The sequence below is a fragment of the Colias croceus genome, chromosome 12 (genome assembly GCF_905220415.1).
Source record: "Colias croceus chromosome 12, ilColCroc2.1".
Lineage (NCBI taxonomy): Eukaryota > Metazoa > Arthropoda > Insecta > Lepidoptera > Pieridae > Colias > Colias croceus.
The window spans coordinates 10,445,103-10,465,619 of NC_059548.1; the positions used below are offsets into that span (position 1 = coordinate 10,445,103).

Consider the following 20,517-nt stretch of genomic DNA (forward strand, 5'->3'; position numbering starts at 1 on the left):
TTTATCACAAAAAATTGGTTTCAACACTAGAATCGCACAGAGACCTAAACTATATGCCTGATAAGATATCAGGTAGCCTAGGTTTTTGATAAAGCGCTAAATTTACAAAAAAACCGCGATAACGCATGGCTATCGCTGTACTGTGCGGATCTAATTTATTAAATATACCTAAATACCTAAATTATATAATTGAAAATTATATTTCAATGGTGATCGTCGTTGGAAGTAAGGTTTCTTTTTAACCGACTTCAAAAAAAGGAGGAGGTTATCAATTCGGCCGGTATGTTTTTTTTTTTTTTGTATGTACACCGATTACTCCGAGGTTTCTGAACCGATTTACGTGATTCTTTTTTTGTTCGATGTGGGATGGTGTCGAAATGGTCCCATAAAAATTTTATTCGGATAGGCCCAATAGTTTTTATTTTATGGGCATTTTTGCAAGTGCAAGTTTGAAGTCGGTTGTTTTTAACGCAGTTATCTCTTGTTAAGTTGTCGATATTAAGTTACGCATTTATTAAATAAATATCTCATTTTTATGCAAAATCTTTGCTTTAAAATTCCAGTAAGATAATATCTATGTATAACTTATTGAGCATCTGTGCTTGTATTTTGAAATTCTTGGAAAAAAAACACAAATAATTTAAACAAATTCATTGTATCGTACTATGATAAATTGAAGTCGGTTATTGTTAAAAAAAAAACAATTGACCTACTTAATTTATAATCAAAATAATTTCTCTTCTTTTTATAGAGGTACATTTTTTGTTCCTGCATATGCTATTTCGTTTTAGAAACGATGCTCTATCATAAATCTTTGGAAATTTATGAATAAATTCAATGTGTATTTATATATTTTTTTATCTAATCATTCTTTGTGTCATACATAAATCACTGGGTTAGATTTTCGATTAGAAAATGGAAACAGGTGGTACATTTAAAATAAGTTTAAACAATAATAATTCTTCAAAATACTAAATGAAAGCTTTTAACGTTTTTCCATCATCAATTTTACGCAATCATAAAGTTAGTTTTTTGTAGAATTTAAAGGTTAATCTATACTAATATTATAAAGCTGAAGAGTTTGTTTGTTTGTTTGTTTGAACGCGCTAATCTCAGGAACTATAAGGTCCGATCTGAAAAATTATTTCGGTGTTAGATAGCCCATTTATAGGCTATACATCATCACGCTAAGACCAACAGGTACGGAGCAATGCAGGTGAAACCGCGCGGCAGAGCTAGTAATACATATTACTGTATTTTAACCTACTTAAAATATATAGGTACATGCAATTCGCATAAAAGCTGCTCAAAAACTCAACTATTTGATAACTAATATCTAATTTTAAATGTGACATAATTGAGGAGTGAAAAATATAATTTCCCGAAAAGTGTCATATTATTCCAATATATAATCTGTAATGTAGATAAAGTTTTTATAAATAAGAATTCACATTATCTATGTATGCATTTTGTATTATTGCAAAACGATAACGATTTGAGATCCGTAGTTAAAATTAGTTTTATATAAACATTTAAAACACTAATTAAAAGAGATTATACATTGCGTAAGTACAGATAAATCTATACTTATAAACAAGGCCCCAAGTGGTCACACTTTTTTTAAATAACTTATTAGGCGGCTTGACCGATATTTATGAAATAACTAGCTGCGCTCCGCGGTTTCACCCGCGTGGCTCCGTTCCTGTTGGTCTTAGCGGGATAATATATAGCCTATAGCCATCCTCGATAAATGGGCTATCTAACACCGAAAGAATTTTTCAAATCGGATCAATAGTTCTTGAGATTAGCGCGTTGAAACAAACAAACTCTTCAGCTTTATAATATTAAGTATACTGTATAGATTTTGTGTATATGTGGTATGTCTAAGAATAAATCCTATAGGTAGATACTATATTTTATTCAACTTAGTTATAAGATTGTATAGAGAGGACGTCAGCTGAATCAGCTAGTATTTACATATATAGTTATAGGTACCTATTATAAACTCTAAAATTAGTGAAAATTCATAGATGACTGACGACTCTTTTACATACAATTTTAAAAACAACTATAGAGTTTCTTGTCGCTTCTTCTCCATAGATACTGCTTTCCGAATCGGTGGTAAATGTTAAAAATATGTTATGAAAATTCAAAAGTGCTTAAGAAGTTTAATTGAATAAATATTATATTAAACACATAGATTATACTCTAACTAGCTTACCGCCCGCGGCTTCGCCCGCTTTGTCTAAAACCTAATAAATTATACAACCTTCCTCTTGAATCACTCTATCTATTAAAAAACCGCATCAAAATCCGTTGCGTAGTTTTAAAGATTTAAGCATACCTTTGTATGCTTAAATCACATACATAGGACATAGGGACAGAGAAAGCGACTTTGTTTTATACTATGTAGTGACTTAGTACATACATATAGATACATTAGCTTATGTACGTAAAAACGGGAACAGAACCATAGTCTGAACTCTAAAAATAAAACAGTTGATTGATGAATTTTTATATCAATGTTATAAAAAATTGCGAAACGTACATTTTGAAATTAAAAACTATTCACATAACGCAAAATAAAAATGAAAATTTGTAACAATGGATCGCAAATATACTTCTAGATCCTATACGTTATAGATTTTTTAATTTTGAAACAAATAGACAAAAAATTTATGACTGCAATTTTCTATTAATCTCCTTTCTTTTTTATGTGAAAACAATTTATTTACTTTATTGCGAATCAGTATAATATATCTATCTATATATATATAAAAGAAAGTCGTGTTAGTTACTCCACTTATAACTCAAGAACGGCTGAACCGATTTAGCTGAAAATTGGCAGGGAGGTAGTTTAGAGCCAGGAGAAGGATATAAGATACTAAATACGTACCACGGGCGAAGCCGGGGCGGACCACTAGTTGGTTATAAATGCTACCAATATAATATAATGTTAAATTTATAACATCAGTATAATATACTCACACAACAAAATTAACATTCAGAAATAAAAATATGTCTGTAGTCTATACTTTTAACATAATATAAAAAAAATTATACAGAAAACACATTTTCTTCGCCCGACTCGCACTTAGCCAAATCGATATCTCCTTGATAAGAATTCACAACTATGATTAAAGGCATTAGAACTATATCATACCAGATGACGGCCAAAAATATTCGTTATCACAAAATTTAGATTTCAGCACGTTAAAATGCATTGATAATAATTATTATTGATAACATGATTAACTAAGTGTTTTTACGTTGTAGTCGAGTATTTTTTTATAAATTGAAAATTGAGATTGATTATAAATTGGCTACAGCGTTTGAGACTAAATCGAACCGGTAAATCTGTCTAAACATCCTATCCTACTAATATTATAAATGCGAAAGTTTGTGAGGATGTGTGTGTGTGTGTTTGTTACTCTTTCACGCAAATACTACTGAACCGATAACAATGAAATTTAGCACATGTGTGCTATATGTATAGAGGGTAACTTGGATTAACAAATAGGATAGGTTTCATCCCAGAAATCCTACGGGAACGGGAACTATGCGGGTTTTTCTTTCAAAACGCGGGCGAAGCCGCGGGCGCAAAGTTACCCTCTACATGTGTACTAAATTTCATTGTAATTGGCTCAGTATTATTTGCGTGAAGGAGTAACAAACACACACACACATCCTCACAAACTTTCGCATTTATAATATTAGTAGGATATCGATAGGTGTAAACTTACTACATTTTAAAAATTACTAGTTCTATTTAACTTTAAAGCCAACCCCTCGTTGTTACATAAAAACTACACAATTATAATCTTTAAATAAATCGGATTTGATATTAAAATAAACGGACAGAAACACCTCTATATAAAGGAACAATTGCAAAGGCGTTAAAAACCTTTTGAGTAAAAGATGGATGGTGTTTAGTTAAATAGGGGCAGATAGTATACAGTTAGTTTGCAAGCAAGTCATAAGCGGGAGCGATTTAGATGGTAATAATTTAAATGCAGTAAGTCGCTTATTTTTTAGCCAAAACCTACATAATTTGAATGATTTTAAAATGATATGAAGTCTTAATTCAATAGCATTGTTTTACAGTCGAATATACTGTACAATTGAAAGATACTTGAATTTTTGCACGATTTTATAATTGAAGTCTCGTGGTTTTCTATTTCCTATATTTCATAAACTTCACCGATATAAATAGGTATTTTTTTAAACAAAGGCAACTCAAAAAGGAATTGTATTTAATAAATAGACAATAAATAAATAAAAAACAACTTATTTGTAAAAATATATAATAAAAATATCATAATAATCGCTATCCGCTCCGCTTATAACTTGTCCAGCGTCACAAAGCCTAGAATCTTTTCATTATATTGAATGGCACATTTGCATTGCGCCACGACACCCTTTATATAAAAAATACTTAGAAATCTAGTCTAAGCATAGCTTTTTTATTTCATGTATAATTTCGTTACATTTTCAAAAGCACGTTCAACCGTTTTTTACACGGGAAAATTAAAAATGTATTTAGAAATATTTATTTTATTTGTGAAAACACCAGTTTTTACTTGCTTTTAATATATTTAGAGTAACACCTTTCCTTCATTCAATTTATCTTTTGAAAGGGATTTAAAAATTTCTTGGGTAATATATGAGTGAAATAAATTCCTGTTTTACGCGAACGAAAACCTAAACACGGTTTTAATTTTACATTACTACAGTTTTAGTAATTTTTTTTATTTCGTATTAATGTATAAATTAACCAAAACTTTACCTCTTATCAAAACTCAAATTCAAACATTTATTTATTCAATTATACTTCTAGAAGCACTTTTGAATCGTCATTACATATTTTTAACATTCACCACAGATAACAATTGTTTTAAATTTACTACGACTTTCATTATAATACATGACATGATGATGCCAGTTTGTCCCATTTTACATAGACTTTTTATTTATTTTATTTATATCCTGTCGACATCTATCATAAATAAATGTAGCAATTAATGGAAAAAATAGGCCAAAAGCATAATTAATACTGTCATAACACCACTATCTGCAAGAATGTGTAAGCTTTATTATCAAACATGACCCGCTTTTTTTAATTGTTTTTATTTTATTGTTTATTGCAAATATATTGTGCAATTCTAGTTACTAGACATTAGTTATATCACTGACAACGTTTCTTGTAAGTATTGTTTGAATTAAAGTTAATAATAATATTAAGAATTAACATAATAAAGTAGAGCCATTTTAATAGGCAACATTTGACAGTTTAAAAAAATTCAACAACGTAACCTTGTAACGACGTCATAGAATAACATATTTTGTTTTGTTAGAACTGCACATTTGCTTAACTTTTTTCAATTACGATTACATATTTACAATAATAATGACCGATACAAGTAATTTTAAGATCTGATTTTACTGATAAACCATTCTAAACATAATAAACTATTTCTGATTTACCTCTCTTCGAAGATAAAATTGATAGACGTCAAATATTGCCTATTCAATTGGCTCGAATATAAGTACATACTTAAGCTATTATTGTCAATTTAAAATCCATAGTAAAAATTATCTTATATAATTTTTTTACCTCATTGAAAAGGCTTCATAACTCTATACGTGTCTGTAAAACAATGTCTTATTGACATGGAAATCATATAAAATATCAACAAAATTTTCTGCTAAACTTTCAAACCTTACAAATTCGAAAAGTCTAAAAGAAAAGCTTGTATTTAGGCACAAACAATACGCGTTTCAAAGTCAGCACGTGATTATACAAATAAAAGAGTTATAATGTTTGACTGTTCACGTTTTGAATTATGCCGCTTTTCAACGTGGTTTTGTACAACCGTATTAAAACTTAGAGATCGTTATTGTTTCTTTAAGTCGACTGCTGTACTCGTTTCAGACCATGGCTTCACTCGCTTTATACCCGATTGAAGACTATAATATATTAGTCCAGATTTTAATTTATCCCTGTGCTGAATATGCAACCGAATTTATTTAGCCGTTCTAGTGTGATTGAGTAACAAGTATCAAGTCAATATTCTTTTATTTATTTATCATTTAAAACTACGCAACGGATTTTGATGCGGTTTTTTTTAATAGATTGAGTGATTCAAGAGGAAGGTTTAAGTATATAATTTATTAGGTTTTAGAAAAAATCGGGTGAAGCCGCGGGCGGTAAGCTAGTTTGAAATAAAACTTGAAAATATATAATAGAGTTTCTTTTGCTAAGTTCTAGTAGTTCTAGAACCTTTTCTATTCATATTTTTTCGAGATACCTAATCGGGGCACGGGTTCTATAATGAGGAATGTATACAAATCAGAATAGGTACATATTATATTTACTTGATGTCCTTTCAATTACAAAAGATAACAATCGTTAAATTCCACATAACGTACTTTTTAGAAGCCACTCGCATAACCTAATCACAATGCATTACTCGAATCGAATCACACTGCGCAAGAGACGCAATAATCAACTTTACCGCTACTTATAAAATGGTGGTTTTCACAAAAAGATATCTTTGGTGTTTTTAAACAATTCGTAGACAATAGAACCCAGTGACCGGTGTGATAACAATGAAAGATTGAATTTCTTTCGTGTTATTACGAATTAGAATATGGACCACCGTGGGTTAAGGAGAAGTTTAGTATTTGACCTATAAACTACATATTATAATATCTAACGATGATATCTTATATTATAGACAGTTTCCTACCTATATCTGTATGGACAGTCTTCGTTGATATAAATAAGATTTTCTTGTACATACTTGCATAATTGCCATGTGTATACTCAATAAGTACTTATAATGTAGTACTTATGATTGACTTTTAATATATAGATATTTTAAAAAAATATTCTTCACTAAAATGGTCTGATTTTTAGTTTTTATTCGTGGTCGTTTTAATTTGGACGGAGCCAGGGTAAAGTTATGTAAAGAAATTTAGAATGTGGTATATTATTTCTAGTCCATTTACCTATTCATCGTTAATAAAACTTCAGTTCAATATTTTAATATCAGGTAGATATTAGTAGATATCATAACTTTTTTACAGCGATGCTTTACTAAAACATTGTGACGTGGTATAACAGTTTTTCGTTAGCGACCAACGTCCGAGTTATGCTTAGTCTGACCTAATTTATGGGTTTTATGTATTTTTTGCATTATACTAGTTTCATCATACAGGTTTGCTCGCATATACGTGAGTGTAGGCTGTAGTGTAGTTTTACGATAAAATTTAGGTTTTATTAGCAGGCCTCTTTGAAACTTATGCAACTTTCCAAATAAAATACCTACCTGGCAAAATAAATGTTAAATACTGACATAATAAGCTTTATCTGGACTCTTATTTTGTAATAAATTTAACGTGCGATTTAACTCAGATCCACGAAAGAGTATTTACCGTTCCTCCATGTAGGTAGGTATATCTACTTATATCCTCCATAAACTTGCTAATAACAACCCACCCAGGAACTAACCTAACATATTTTATTACTCAAATAGACCTTAAACAATAAAGTAATAAGACAAGCATTTAAATTAAAACTCCTTTTCGTTATCAAAAACACAACTAACTTTAAACCCTCCCCCAGACCCCGGACACATGACACGCTAAGCAAGATGGTGGACACCCAACACTTCTGTCTCCGCTGGAACAACTATCAAAGCAGCATCACCAGCGCGTTCGAGAACCTTCGTGATGATGAAGACTTCGTTGACGTCACGCTGGCGTGTGACGGCAAGAGCTTGAAGGCGCACCGCGTTGTGCTGTCGGCGTGTAGCCCGTATTTTAGAGAATTGTTGAAGGTAAAACTTATAGCGTATTTTTAGTGTTTTAATAATGTCAGCCCTGGTAAAAGTTGGCGGCAACCCTTATTTATGTTCGAAAAAGTTACCAAAAAAACAAAACCCTCGGTTTTGGTTTTAAAGTTTAAGTTACTCAAAATAGCAATAGTTTTAGTAATATGAAAAAGTAAAATCAAGTAGTTCTTTTAGGACATTAAAAATGAACAAACCGAATAATTAATAATAGCCCATGTGTATAAATAAATGAATGAATGGCAATATTTTTTTTTAAGTTATCAAATAGGTAACAAATAAATAATCACTATTACCTAGGTATGTATTAAAGGTACGAAATGTCAAGTTAAATATTTTAGGAAATCTAAAGCATAATTACCTTACACATAATATAACGTACAAATTTGTTTCAAAATATAATTTTAAAAGATAAAAAATAAAAAAACTTACAACTTTGTCAGGTGTGGGGTTCGAACCCACGCTCCCTCTCGGGAACCAGAGCTTAAATCTGGCGCCTTAGACCACTCGGCCAACCTGACGTGCTTACACGTAGCCAACTTTGCGTAACGTCTGGGATAAACTTAACTAACTTAGGATGAGAAATGTGGACTTAGTTACTTTTCACATGTAACATTAGTTCATAACACTTGACATAATAAATTGGTCTTCTAAATTCTTCTTGGTCTTTATTACACTATAACATTCAGTATCAAAAAACATGTATACCTATAAAGACAAACTTATGCCAAAAATAACGTAATTTTCAAGGTAATAACAAGTACTTTTTTGTTGTCAAAATATCTACCAGTCGTATAGACTAAGTAGGTACCTATATCTTTTGCATTTAAAAAAACTCTCCTATTGCAATCAAAACACACACATCGATTATCACTATAACCACCTAATTACAATAGTTAGCCCCTGCCCCCTGTCTAACAAAACAATCTCTTTCAGTCAACACCCTGCAAGCACCCCGTGATAGTCCTCCAAGACGTGGCCTTCACGGACCTCCACGCGCTGGTCGAGTTCATATACCACGGGGAAGTGAACGTGCATCAGAGGAGCCTATCCTCCTTCCTGAAGACCGCTGAGGTGCTCAGAGTGTCTGGCCTCACGCATAATGATGATGCTCAAGGGGTAAGATTAATGTACCTACATTTATTTTGAAGTGTATTGTATACGAAAATGTGTTAAATTATTAGTGTTAAAGTTTATATCACTACATAGTATAAAACAAAGTAGATTACTCTGTCCCTATGTATTGTATGCTTAAATCTTGAAAACAACGCAACCGATTTTGTTGCGGTTTTTTTTATTAGATAGAGTGATTCAAGAGGAAGGTTTTAGTATATTATTTATTAGGTGTTAGACAAAGCGGGCGAAGCCGCGGGCGGAATGCTAGTAAATTTATAAAGAATAGAAAAAAATCGAAGCGGAATTCGAACCCGCATCCGATCCGCATAGTGTAAAAGTTTACATGAAATTTGAGATTGAAGAAGAATATGTTAATCTTGTAAATTTTGGTGTAATTATAACATTGATTATTTTATTAGTTTATGGTTGTATTTAACATCGTATCTATTAAATATGTATGTATATAAACTATAATCTTTATTCCTGCGGGAAAAATGTTTTTTTTTTTTATATTTATTATACATTTACTTAATATTGTCTACTAATATATCTGAAATCTATAACAAATGTCTTTTCGGGACCATAACATACTTGATAAGTACTATAGCTCCTTCAACAAAAATGCATTCATTCCAAAACGAGAAACAATTGCACCAATAAATTAAAACTTCTTTTCGCCACAAAAATAAATTGAACTGAGTAATTACAATAGATATCTACTGTCTAGACTATTCAAACATATACACTATTTGACTATTAATTAACGGCCAATATAGTTTCGTTATAATTATTTAAATTTTGATAGAAATTACGGTAATATGCATATATTGCTATTGCATAGCTTCTAAGTTCTATCGTGGGCCTTGAGCGCGGCGACCGAATTTAAAAATTCCGTAACGAACAAACCTAACGCCCCCCACTCCAACCGGCACAGCGATGCTATGCAATAGCTTAAAAATATTTGCATAATATTTATGCATATTACCGTAATTTCTATCAAAATTTACCGCGGCAGTCCTCAAGTGCCACATGTATTTTTTTTACAATTATACTAAAAACTTAAAATAGTTATCTAAACCAAACTGATACCTAATACATGAAAAAGGGAAGAAAGTAGGAACATAATATATTACTCACATTACTTATCCAAGCATTAAAATTAGAATTTATATTTATGCAATTTTAGAAACATTTTTTTATAATTATTTCAGCAATACAAATATTCGTATTATTTTAATTATACACATAACACCTTTGCAAATACAGATGTCCTTCAGTTATAATGGTCTATGTATTAATATTTAATATGTACATAATATTAGATATAAACTAATACATAAGTGTAGGTATTTTTTTTAATACGTTAGGTTTTATTTTAGAAACTAAATGAAAATAAAATTATGATAATTTTCATTGTTATGCTCTTTTTTACTTTTGGTAGTAATATAGACTTTAAATCGTCGCAATTATGACACAATATTTTTAAAATAGTTCAGCCAGACACATAGACAAACAACCTTACTTATACTATTTATATTTGGAAAACTCAACCCAGTTGGTTCAGCCGTTTTCAAATAATGAGCACATAATATTGTGTTTGTTTTTGTCTAATACGAATCCTTTGTTAGATACCTACCGTTTAGACCTTAACAATATGATTCTAAAAATCACTTGTGTAACTATTTTTTCACTTTTTCTGAAATTAACGCTTATGACGTCACAAATTACAATATGGCGCTGAATCGATCCTATTCTTCGTTGGTATTTATTAATTATTATAACCCTATCATCGCATCTGTCTGTCTGTTCAATAAACACCATAAAAACTAGAGCACCGATTTTCATTATATTTTTACCACTCATCGTACTTCTCGAAGGTGTTAGAATATATATATGTATTATTTTTTTCTCAACCGAAAGCTAATTCAAAGCAAGCGCAGTAGTACTTATCATATTCAACATTGCATTTCGCAACCGAAAGCTAGTTCGAAGCCATATTTGTTAACTTTAAGACAACGGGTCTAGCTACAGCAGAAGCTCATTCTTAACATTGTCCACAGCCGCTCGTGCAGAGCCTGGCCCGGGCCAACACCGCGCCCTCCCCGCACACGCCGCCGCACCCCGCGCACACCTCGCACACGCCGCACACGCCGCACACGCCGTATACCGACAAGCTGGAGGAAGCCCTACTCCACCCCCCTATCCGCCGCTTGCACGCGCCCCCCCGCCGCCTGTCCCGCTCCGCGGACAACTCCCCTGACGTCATCAAGCGCGCCCGCCACGACAATAACAACGATCAGCCACAAATACACGACTTTTCCACCAAGAATCCCCTGCTGAACAACACAAGAGCTCACGAACAGCCTAACAACGGTAATGGAGTGTCGAATTCGCTGTCTCCGTCGCCGCGGCTGATGGATGAAGTCAAGAACGAGCCGCTGGACATGATCTGCCCGACGAACGCTGATATAGATCGCAGCACTGATGACACGCCGCCGCACTCCCATCATAGACAAATGGTAAGAAATCTTCGATGTTTAATGAGTTTGCAGACCTTACTACAAATTTATTAATGACATTAATTTATTGTTTTGCGAATGTTGTTAAAATTAAAATATCTACTTAATTGAAAACCTCCATTACGTTCAGGAATTATTTAGTAAATTGTGGTATAGGCACGAAAACGAAAAACATTTTTAAATCCGGACCTAATGCTAAAAATCCTACCTTTTACTTATGAGCTGCCAATAATTGATCCTACTAATATTATAAATGCGAAAGAGTGTATGGATGTTTGTTACTCTTTCACGTAAAAACTACTGAACCGATTATAATGAAATTTAGCACACATATAGAGGGTAACTTGGATTAACACATAGGATGGTTTTTATCCCGGAAATCCCACGGGAACGGGAACTATGCGGGTTTTCCTTTGCAAACGCGGGCGAAGCCGCGGGCGGAAATCTAGTTTCATATAAACATAAAAAAATATTTTGTTAATTATACGGACCTCTATCACAAGGTTTGAAATTAAACCTTTGTATTAATGGCAATAAGGCTCTTCAATAAATAAAGATTGAAGAAAAATATGTTCCAATTCCGTCTTCACCGCTGATTAATGTAAACATTATTTACTAAATTCCAACGCAATTATTTCATGAAACGCGCCAATCAAAAAGTAAAAAATTGACACTTGTAGCTTGTTATCTTATTATTCTTATTGCTACTAATTAATTATCAAATAAAGTTATGCCCAAGTTCGATCTTATTATAAAATCACTTGTGGGGAATTCACTTTGATGTTTATTTATTTGGAGGGTAGAAATAGAAGGGAGTATAAAACTACCCTCATTTTTGCGCTTAATTACTATTTGGGTTTAATTAATATTTTCGTTTTTTAATTACTGTGAAATTTGCATGAATAGACGTCACTTGATGTAAATAATCATATTTGATAAACAGTTTTTACTGCAATACAAATGTTAGAATGAATAAAAATACACTTTATGTTGAATTGTAGCCTGCACTTAACCGATAATTAATTATCATGCAGTTAATTTCCCCTAATTTAACTGAATTAATTAATTATTAGGTTATGAAAAAATATAATAATATACAGAGCGTCTAAAAATGTCATCATTCATAGTTCTTACAAAAAAAAAATTGAAAATTTGGCGCCAAAAATCCGCCATTTTAAAATCTACTATTTAGAATATTCAAACATTAAAACGTAACCCTAAACTAAAGCCTGTAACATCTAAGTACATTCTACCTCTATATCCCTAGAAACACATCCAAAATAAAACGTCAATCAAAATATCTCGCATTTTTCTAACAAGCGATTATCAGTATCATTGTATGCAATACGACGCCGAGTATTCGTTGATAGTTTCCGGGTACTAGATTCATTCAGACAAGGTCAAAAAGACAGGAAACTATTTAACTATTTAGGGGATACGTTGATTGCAATCTCGATAGTCAATTTAATTTTGCTAACTTTCGACTTCATTGATGTGAGATCTAATCTACATATTATGACAAAGCATTTGTGAAGTTTCGAGAATTACATTTTAAGAAATTCATTATATTTTTTACAATAATTGGGAAATGCTGAATAATGTTGGTATTACTTCGACTTAATACTAAAGCTAGGTTCGATTAAATAAATAACTAAATAACCTGTAGATAAGTTTATCGCCTTCTTACTCTTACAGACTATAATATACCAAGGTACCAAAAAACAACACACTGTTTAGGTATGAAAAAGCTGTGATAAAAAAAAACAAAAACTCAATGCCTACTTCATTTAAACAACGAGAAAATAAATAGATCATTTTTTTTAATTTATCTTAAGTCTTAGGGAATATTTAACGGTTTCGCAATATTTTTGAAAAATAAATGAGTACTAACTTTTATATATTTACTTAGATATAAAAATAATCACAAAACGATATCAGTATATGTACTTCTTTTAACTAGTTTTAATGACAATGATGGCAGTCATAAAAAAATGTTTTGATAAAAATAGTAAATCATGATGTAATATTGATTTAATATTATTGAATCAGCTTAAATTCGCACAATGCCTATAATTTTTTCCTCTATTGATAAGAACAACTTAGGATAGATCATAGATGTAAATCTTTTCTTTTTTTTTTAATAAAGCTTTTGAAACAATAATAAATCCATACTAATATTATAAATGCGAAAGTAACTCTGTCTGTCTGTCTGTCTATTACTCAATCACGCCTAAACTACTGAACCAATTTGCATGAAATTTGGTATGGAGATATTTTGATACCCGAGAAAGGGCATAGGCTACTTTTTATTGCGAAATATGTACCACGGGCGAAGCCGGGGCGGACCGCTAGTTAAATATAAAAATGATTCTTTAAAGGTAATATAGACAATTATTATATTTATGTATTTCATATATCTCTTGTTATTATTTAACAAATATTATGTTAACTGTTATTTTATTCAGTAAATCTCTTCCAGTATCGATATCAAAGACATAACTATATATTGAAGTACGCATTTCTTATCAAAGCGTTGATTTTCAGAGCAAAGCTTAGGCACAAAAAGTTATTACTAAGTTAGATTGCTCGTCTAACTTTAATAGTTCGAGGCTGGTTTCCCCAGAGATAAGTTGTCCTGCCTATATAATAATGTATATTTCCTTAAGAACTTGGCATTTTATGTAATCTGTATAAGATTAGAAAAAATCCTGTTTTGTTTTTATTTCGAATCTTTTGATATGTAAAAACGTACGTGAGACAAAGGTTATTAATTATATAATAAAAAAACGACGTGTGGCACTCGGGGACTGCCGCGGTAAAGCTTATTGCATCATTGCATGCTATGCCTTCAAGCAACACCTCCGCCCGTCGGAGTGGGGAGCGTGAGGTTTTTTCGTTACGAAATTTCTCGATTCGGTCCCCGCGCTCAAGGCCCGCGATAGAAGCTATGCAATAGCTTAATAATATGCTACCTAGTTGTCCAAAAAGCTTCATACCTTACTAAACTTTCTTCAACAAACCAAAAAAAAAAAATTGGTCGACTCCATTTTAAATAATTCATGGTTAACAAGCCAAATACTTTTTTATAGTTAATTATAAAAATTACCGAGATCTTATCTTATCAAAACTGCAGTAGTTTAACTATCACAATTCAGCATCAAATTACGAGCGAAATCTAAACGCTCATAGAGTAAGTACTAAACAGATATTCAACGGTATAGACTTTAATGCCTATACTTGTTTGCCTCAGGGAGGGCCGCCATCCCGCGCCAGCTCCGCCGACGCCGACGACCGCACTCCACCGCCTCAGATGCCACAGCCGCCTTTCATATCGCCAGCCGACACTAAAATATTTGGCCCATCACACAACTTTAACTACCCAATGTCGCTCACTGACCCATCGTCTACATTGGCCGGTAGGAATTACTTAATTTACTGTCTTTTACTTACTTAAATAGTTATAAATTTTTATTGATGTGTTGAAATATTTCTTGTCGCAAAACATAAGAAAGATTTTTGAGGTCATGTAATAATTTCAGGTCTGCAGAGTCCCCTGACTGACAACATCGCTGGCACATCACAAGGTGAGTAACGGCTTGTCTAGCAACAAGTTTATTTTATGCATTACCAACATATATTGAACCAAACGATATTTTTAATGCACTGTCTGTCGTATGCCACCATCACCGCTTCCTCTCTGCTCTGTCATTATTAGGTTTATATATCATTATTAGGTTTTATATTTAAAATTGTATGAGGCAATTATCACGTGACATATTCTATATATTATGTATATTAATATATCTCCTCCTAACCTGTATATGTCTTCATTTTGTGCTCTGTGTTCTGTACTCAATATTAATGTTAGCTTATTGTGTTATGGTTCGATGGACATCCGTTATAGCAGGCACAAAGTAACCAAAGTTAGTCGGACTGTCGGCTCTGTGACACGAGAATTGATCATTGAACCAAAACGCAACGTGCCGTGCATGTTAATGTATTGTAACTATAGTTTAATGTTTACTTTACAAACGATTGCTAGCTTGTTTTATAGATGTGTCTTGAAAGTATTAGGACGATCCCTCCTCCCACTACTCCCAATCGACCTCCCGAAATTTTATTTAACCCACTTTTATTTTTAATTTCTTTTCTTTTCCAAATCATTAAAATATGCACTTAACATTGTACTATACAATTGGCTATAATTAAAAAAAAAACAACGTGCAAAAGAAGAAAAAGAAGAAAATCCGATATCGTAACGTCGCGAATTTGACAAAATTTTACAACTAAATTATTTAAACGCTCCCATGAATCATTCATATTTCTTAAAACAGTCTCGTATTACCCTCAATCATAATTGTCTTGGGAAATAACGTTGGGGCACACAAGATCAGACAATGGAATTTAGCAATGGTTTTGTGGTATCAGTTTATATTAAAAAGACATTTCATTGAAGAAATACTAACGCTTTTGTTCGAGATATCCGAAACCGCACTCGACGACGCGGCCGCCGTTTGTTATGAAAACAATGATTTCATCAATCATGGCTGAGCTTTACTAAGACGTAGGTCGAATTAGAGAAACAAAATTATGCGTACTAATACCGCTTGGCTATCGGCGCGTCGGATGACTATCATCAAAGTGGGGGGTGGCGGTGCTTGTAAAGTCGAGAGGCTACGATAGTGAGTGCATTAAAAGTGCGTTCGGAAGCTTCCATGGGGTTAACTGCTTGTGTTGTGACCAGGTGGCGCCCGCACCCCCCAGGAAGAGTACCGATGCGAGCCCTGTAACAAGAGCCTGTCCTCCCTGACGCGGCTCAAACGACATATACAAAACGTTCACATGCGACCCTCCAGGGAGCCCGTCTGTAACATTTGCCGGCGCGTATACTCCAGCCTGAATAGCTTGAGAAACCACAAGTCGATCTATCACCGCAAGCAGCAAGCGCCCTCCGGCCAGGGCCCGTTCTACCCGGTCAATTGACGCCAGAAACCGTTGCCATACACGTTGCCATTCGAAGAAACCGAGCTGCCATCCTAACCACCTAAAACGCCATACTCTTGCCCGTAGACTTTGTTAAGTTTAAAGAAATTATGTAACGCGATATGTTCCTAACATGTACATAGCATAGTTTTACGTGTATCTTGCATGCGCATTGACCTATATAATGTATGTATACTGCGAGCTGCGGCGCCCGCGCTCGCACGCTCGCTCCTGGAACCAATTGGGACACCCGTGATCGGTACACGCATAACTACCAACGTTTTTAAGCGCATTAGTCAATTTCTTTCGAATCACGTTAAATTGCCTCTACGACAGGTTCGAAACGCCAAACGGCGGCACTGTCTGTGCCAATTGGTTCCTCCGGAATGGGACCTGTCGGATGCGAGCGGTGGTGTTGGTGTGCCCTTTCCCTGGGGGTGGGTGTGTATTGACTAATGCGCTAATGTTGGTCGTTATGTGTGGCGCAGTGGGGCCGCTGGGCGCGGGGCACCGCTGCGAGGTGTGCGGCAAGCTGCTGTCCACGCGCCTCACGCTGAAGCGGCACACGGAGCAGCAGCACCTGCAGCCGCTGCACTCGGCGCGCTGCTCGCTGTGCCACAAGGTGTTCCGCACGCTCAACTCGCTCAACAACCACAAGAGCATCTACCACCGGCGCCAGCGCGCGCCGCCGCAGCCGCAGAACCTGTCGGCCGACAAGCCGCCGCACGCGCTGCAACACGCGCCGCACGCGCTGCCGCACCCCGCGCACCCCGCGCACCCGCAGCACGCGCCGCCCGACTTCTACAAGTTCAAAGACCAGTTCAACGTCTAGGCGGCTCTCTCTCCTCTCCATTCGTTTTAGTGCATTTCCTTTCTCTATCTGTAGGGGCGCGGGGTGTGAGTCGCGGAGCGGGGGCGCGGGGCGCGGGTGTGACGCGGGCGACTCTTTGTTGAATTGTAAGCGCGCGCCCGCTATGTGCAATACCGCATGAAACGATTCCTGAATTTTTACACTATGTTAAATGTGCGACAATAAGGCGAAGAGAAAATTAATATTTTGAAAAAGAGAAAAATCTTGGTGCTGTAAATTTATATATTAGGCTTAAATTTATAAAATGAAATTGAACAGTGTTCGTTGTGAGCGACAAAAGAGGCGTATCGTTTTAACGTTGTGTTCATTTTTCGGCGTTTTGCAATTTTATTTATTCTGTATTTTACCTTCATGATCTCACTCTTAGATATTTATACGAGATTACTAAAAATTCTATTTAAAAAAATAAATAAAATTATATACGCTGATATATAATTGGCTAATGAGGCTTTTGATTTTTTTACTATTAATTTTATTAAGGTGTTTTCGTTTTGACTGTAAGACTGATACTTTCAGAAAATACATAGCACCAATAGATAAGGATTACAAACGCACCACTAGGAAACAACCGGCCACCGACAAGATACAACTCACATATCCGCAATAGTCCACGACACAACACACAATATGACACAACACACACGACACAACACAAACTGAACTTCCGCGTCGACTCTACTGAATCTAGTCGACTCTTCTGTTCCACTTCCGCGATCGAGGCATAGCCAGCAATGTGCCATGTAAGGGAATCAATATGGCTATTTTATATTTTTATTTAGATTATTTAAGTCTTTCATCACTATCAATGTGTTCGTTTCGTCGATTTTACTATTTTTATAATCGGCTTCTTTTAAGTTTACACAATTTTTATCACATAATTTTAAAACTTTATTTTTAATTTCAAATTTATTATTGATATTAAACGTAAAATAGATGATAATTGTAAAATCTTAGTAATTCTCAGTGTTAAATGTTCCTAAATTTGAACAGTGTGAATTTTTTGATTACTCTAATTCATATAAATCCTGCTTGCCATAGTAAATAATAAAAATACAAGTTTGTTTTATGCAAATATAGTAGACATACGTTCGTGAGGTCTAGATTCAGAATGACCTAGCTATAGTCGTTTCTTTCTCCACGTGTACCATACCTTAGTATATTTTGAACAAAATTTGAACATAGCAAAGGATTCGTTTAAGAGCAACAGTTTCGGAACATTATTTCTGAATCTAGACTGAAAGCACAATTTATCGATGTGAATATTCTAGTTCAATACATCACCATTTCGAGTCAATAGATGTCGCTTAAACCAATTTTCTTTTATAGCCGTAAGGAATATATTATGTAAGTGTAAACACATAATTTATTGTATGAATATACATATTAAGTAATTATTAGTGCCTGCTTAACATATTGTTTTCTATTATTCGAAAAAAGACATATTTTGCGTACTTCTAATTCTATTAGAAGTTGTGTTCGAAACACACTAGGGGGTTATTGCTATTTAACACGTATAAGAGGCTTCCTACATATTTTAATACTATATTATGTTGTTATTACTAGATGCATAAACGCTTAGCCATTACAATTTGTTTAGTTGTTTATAAGCTTTATCTTAATATTTTTAAACGAATTGGAAGACTAGAGATTTGGTGCTAAATTGGTATGATGTTCGTATTAGAAAAAAAATTGTTAAGAAAAACAATTGACGGAGGCTAAATTTAAAAAATTTCGCGACATTCCGAGCGACGACCGTTAAGTTTTGATTTGCTGGTTGCAAACTTTCGAACATAGTAGTTGTTGTTTTTGTCTAGTAATTTTAGTGATAGTTTCTATTGTTAATTTGGGTTTTGGGGATTAAGTTAGTTGACTATATAGATATAAGAACATTTTATCTGAATTCATAGCGATAATAGTATGTTCTATATGTTTAATGAATACAGGGATGTGCTGCAGATTACAGCAGTACGGTTTGCGCGGAGTATAGATATATTTATACTCTGTGGATTATTTATTTGGCTATGTTGGCGAGCACTAGATGTTAAAAAATTATTTTGAAAAAAAATCAAAATTGCCAAAATTAATAAGCGCTATAGACTGATTAGACTAAGTACGCGATTGTACACTATTAGGCGTATTTCTAGGAATGTACAATTATTTATTAAATTTTATATAAAGTCAGAAGCGTAACTCGTTTCGGTTGGTATTAATTCAAAATTTGTGATTTGATGATCTTGTTTTTTGAAATTTTTTGTTACTAGTTGCAAAGTTTTATGGGATCTCAGACCTCGTTGCTCGTACCACGAACATTTGTTACATGACCGTTCATTTCGACATCTTTCAAGTAGGTATTTTGAACTAAAAACGTTTGCAACTTGTTATTTCAATTTAGGTAAGTGTTGTAACATTCCCACCTTTGAACAGTACAACGATTTTGAGGCTATAATATTATTTCTATGAATGCGATTACACGTAATTTTAAAATACCTTTTCCATGACGCGCTTGGTCTGATCGCATTGAAGATAATGTTCCTTTATAAGATTTCATGGGTATATATCTAGACCATGATAAATACAATATAGTTCATTGTATAGATAATGAAAGGCGGTTAGACACAGTTGAAGATGAGGTTGTAACAAATATTTGTGGTACAGGCGAGGTGTTGTGTGTTTTACTGGGCGAACTACATCGTGTTCTTGGAGCAGGACACATCCCTGTCAAAACTACATTAGTTAGGAATTTTAGCAAGTTTAAGACTGTTTTTGTGACCTGTTTAAGTTTTTATCTTTCTATCATGTTAAGGTATATTTTTTTCGAGTCACGATATCGTGGAGACCTTAATCGATGTGTTCTTTATACTTCTTGTTGGCGTTTTTACTTATTTTATAAGGAATCTAAATTAATTTATTGGTTGTTGTATTAAAATTTTATTTTCTTTCTTAAATTATTGTTCTACTGCCTTTAAATCTAATTATTTTTGTTGATCGGCATCAGTGTAATGCAGTCCATTAGATGTTTAGTAGAAATTGTGCCAAAAATTGTTTTTAATTTGTCTTCCATTGACCTGTAAGGTTATAGATTGGCTACTAGTTTAGGAAACGGAAACGCCTGATTTCAATAATGGGCTGCACACCACAAAACCACTACGTAGATCATAACATTGTCAAATATGTA

The 20,517-nt window shown here is 33.7% G+C and overlaps 1 protein-coding gene and 1 non-coding gene across 2 annotated transcripts in view; one reads left to right on the forward strand and one right to left on the reverse strand.

The window, feature by feature from the left end:
- The window catches only part of LOC123696153 (broad-complex core protein), a 46,580-nt gene that overhangs the window by 17,866 nt on the left and 8,197 nt on the right, over positions 1–20,517 (forward strand). Inside the window, exons 3-7 of the mRNA XM_045642202.1 lie at positions 7,628–7,841; positions 8,790–8,972; positions 11,030–11,488; positions 14,739–14,904; positions 15,028–15,072. Of these exons, the coding sequence (XP_045498158.1) occupies positions 7,656–7,841; positions 8,790–8,972; positions 11,030–11,488; positions 14,739–14,904; positions 15,028–15,072 (1,039 nt within the window). The 5' untranslated portion in view covers positions 7,628–7,655. The remainder of the gene's footprint in view (positions 1–7,627; positions 7,842–8,789; positions 8,973–11,029; positions 11,489–14,738; positions 14,905–15,027; positions 15,073–20,517) is intronic.
- Positions 8,291–8,374, reverse strand: Trnal-uaa. Its single transcript has one exon. It is a non-coding gene; the product is annotated as a tRNA-Leu (tRNA).